Source organism: Priapulus caudatus, unplaced genomic scaffold, assembly GCF_000485595.1.
Source record: "Priapulus caudatus unplaced genomic scaffold, Priapulus_caudatus-5.0.1 Scaffold287, whole genome shotgun sequence".
Lineage (NCBI taxonomy): Eukaryota > Metazoa > Priapulida > Priapulimorpha > Priapulimorphida > Priapulidae > Priapulus > Priapulus caudatus.
In genome coordinates this window covers 295591-298283 of record NW_014577348.1, presented here as the reverse complement: position 1 = coordinate 298283, position 2693 = coordinate 295591, and the positions used below count along the sequence as shown (strand labels likewise).

Below are 2693 nucleotides of genomic sequence, written 5' to 3'. Positions count from 1 at the left end.
GGTCCATTCTTAGCTTCCCAGGTGAAAATGTGCAATTCTTCAGCTCCCAGATTTCCCATGTTCCGATTTATTATATTTCCAAATTACAAAAAAATTAATCTGGTATTAGTTCGCATGTGCAATGATTCTGTAATCTACTGTATTGCCTCCCCGTTCCCCAATCCGACATATAAAAGGTTTACAAAAAATGGTCATAAAACAGGAACCACAATGGATAATTTAAGAGCGTTTATTATTTACATGCCAATGCCTAAGGCACTATGATGAAACCGTAAACTGAAACTTATAATAGTGTCATAGCATTTCATCAGAACAGCTTGAAAAGAAAATACCATGTGTGTAATATTATCCTACTATAACGGTTATTCCTAACTTTACTATTGGTAGGCATGATCTATGATATGCCACAATAAAAAAGACATTCATCATGGTGTCTTTTAATTTTGACTCATTGATGTTAACATCAACAATGCTGGGCTGAAATCCTTGGCAGGTACTGCAGGAAAATACTATGGGCATTGTTCCTTGACTAGCTGTTATACTATAAGCCTCTACACAGCATGTCCAGTTGAAGGGGGTTGAAGCCACTAAGATGCATCAGCTCTTTCTTGCCACCGTCTGTCTTAGCTACATAATGAATACAAAAAAATGCAATGTAAACCTTGCCATAAGTGGTATCTGGTCATCAGGTGCATTCGAAAACCCATTTTTACCCCAGTTGGAAACAAAGACAATCAAGTTATAAATAAGAGTTTGCATTTTTTTTTATATCAGTTGTGTTTCATCACACTTGCAGCAAATTATACTGAAAACCATTTGTGATATCAAACATTTGTTTTAGTATTGAAAGTTGAAACTATAATCATTAATATGCTGATGTTTGCTAAAAACGTGACTTTTTTTACAATATTTTTTAGCTTATAACAAACCGAATTTGCTGTAGACAACACGTTGAATCCCCCCAAATAATTTTCTATTGCGGTAAGGTTAACCGTGTTTAATCGCTCATAGTAGGCAGCGAGTGTCTTAGTAGACCAGTGTAAACCATTAAGTCTTTTACCATTTTCATTCTGAATCCAGTGTCGGTCGATGTAATAATTGATGCAGGTTAAAGCCTCTTTCTCACTGTAGCCATCAACCAGTACTGGTAAAAATGGATCAAAGAGTTCGAATCCCTGCAATGTCAATGTATCAAAGGTTTTACTAAGAAATTTAGTAAAATATATTTGCATTAAATTTTATGGTAAAGCATGTTGGTTTTAGAATAAATTTATAGATTTAATTATAATAAACTCTACTATAAAGCATATAATGGTTTTGGAAAAGAATTTGTAAGTGTCATTTAAATAACTTTTGCTGTAACTCATGTGTCATAAAATATATTTGCACTTTTAGTTTTTCAACCTATACTGCAGCAGCTCAGGTAAGGAATATATAACAAGTGTCTGTTCGCTGAGCGCGGATCTTGCGCGCAGTTCCGCGGCAAGGCGCACGCGACCGCGGGAACGTCCTACGAAAGTATCATGCGCTGGCAGCTATTGATCCGTGCGCCAAATCGAAAGGCCGGTGCACGGATCAATTGCTGCCTCGAATTTTAGCGGGTCTAATTCACTAGCAAACATATGCACACATGCACGTCATATAACGTCAATGTTTATAAACATGTGTAACGAACTTGCCTTTTCGCCGACAAGACGTTATCCCGGGCCCTGATGTTATTCCTTGACAGGAACGACCACTGGACTAACGGAATCCACACGCAACTCATAAGACGCAACGACAACGTAACGGTGTTTACACCGGGTATGCCGGGGCTTTTATTACACACCGTTGACCATCAGGCCAGCGGCAGATAAAACACACCCCGTGACCATACGTTAATTTGTGCTGAAGGCCCGAATACAGTAGTGAGCAGTGCTTAGCTAGTCGGCTACACCCTACATGATCAGCTAGCAGGGCGGGCAAGCCACCAGCAGCTAGAGATCAGTGGGAGGTTGAAAGCTTCATTGCTAATGCTCACCAAGCGGCGTGACTGAGCCAAGCTGGCTCTGTGTTGCTTTGGAGCTGGACGCCGCAGCTTATATACAGCCGTGGGACACCACGTGGTCCCAGTCATGTGACACACATGTGTGACCTGCAGGTGTCCCGTCCTATTAAACTATAGGTCAAGTGGTGCAGCATAGCTTTCCTTTCCAATTCGCTGCTAGCCCACGTGGCTACGAAGCCGTACGTCTTCAAGGTTGAAGTAATGCTGACGCATGCTATAGTGTATGTTGTACGGCGGGTCGAATTCGCTACACATGAAACATTGCTATTGCATGAGAATCACTGAAGAACTGCTCCGTCAATCACGCGAAACGCCAGAGAAATTCAACGACGGCGAAATATACAGCTGTGTTACACACACGCAGCTAGGTCCTGCATAGCTCCCAAATCCCATTGGTTGATACAAATCACGTAGCTCAAACTCCTGTTTTATGGTGCATTGTGACCCTAACACTAACCCTAACCCTATAAACCAAAAAAAAAAATTTGTTGTTATTAAATTGTTGTAAATAAATTATGTAAATATGGATAAACATAGAAAAATACAGAAAACAGGAAAATAATGAAAAAACAGATGGGATTCGCCCCAACGACATTTCAGCCGTGTCGTCTCTGCCATAGGTGTTCAGCTATTGAGGAATTTGGTT

At 40.3% G+C, this 2693-nt stretch overlaps 1 protein-coding gene across 1 annotated transcript in view; it reads right to left on the bottom strand.

The window, feature by feature from the left end:
* Positions 1–215: 215 nt before the first annotated feature.
* The window catches only part of LOC106808570 (28S ribosomal protein S29, mitochondrial-like), a 14060-nt gene continuing 11582 nt past the window's right edge, over positions 216–2693 (bottom strand). Inside the window, exons 13-14 of the mRNA XM_014811331.1 lie at positions 1061–1203; positions 216–627 (exon numbers count right to left, since the gene is read on the bottom strand). Coding sequence (XP_014666817.1) covers positions 542–627; positions 1061–1203 — 229 coding nt within the window. The 3' untranslated portion in view covers positions 216–541. The remainder of the gene's footprint in view (positions 628–1060; positions 1204–2693) is intronic.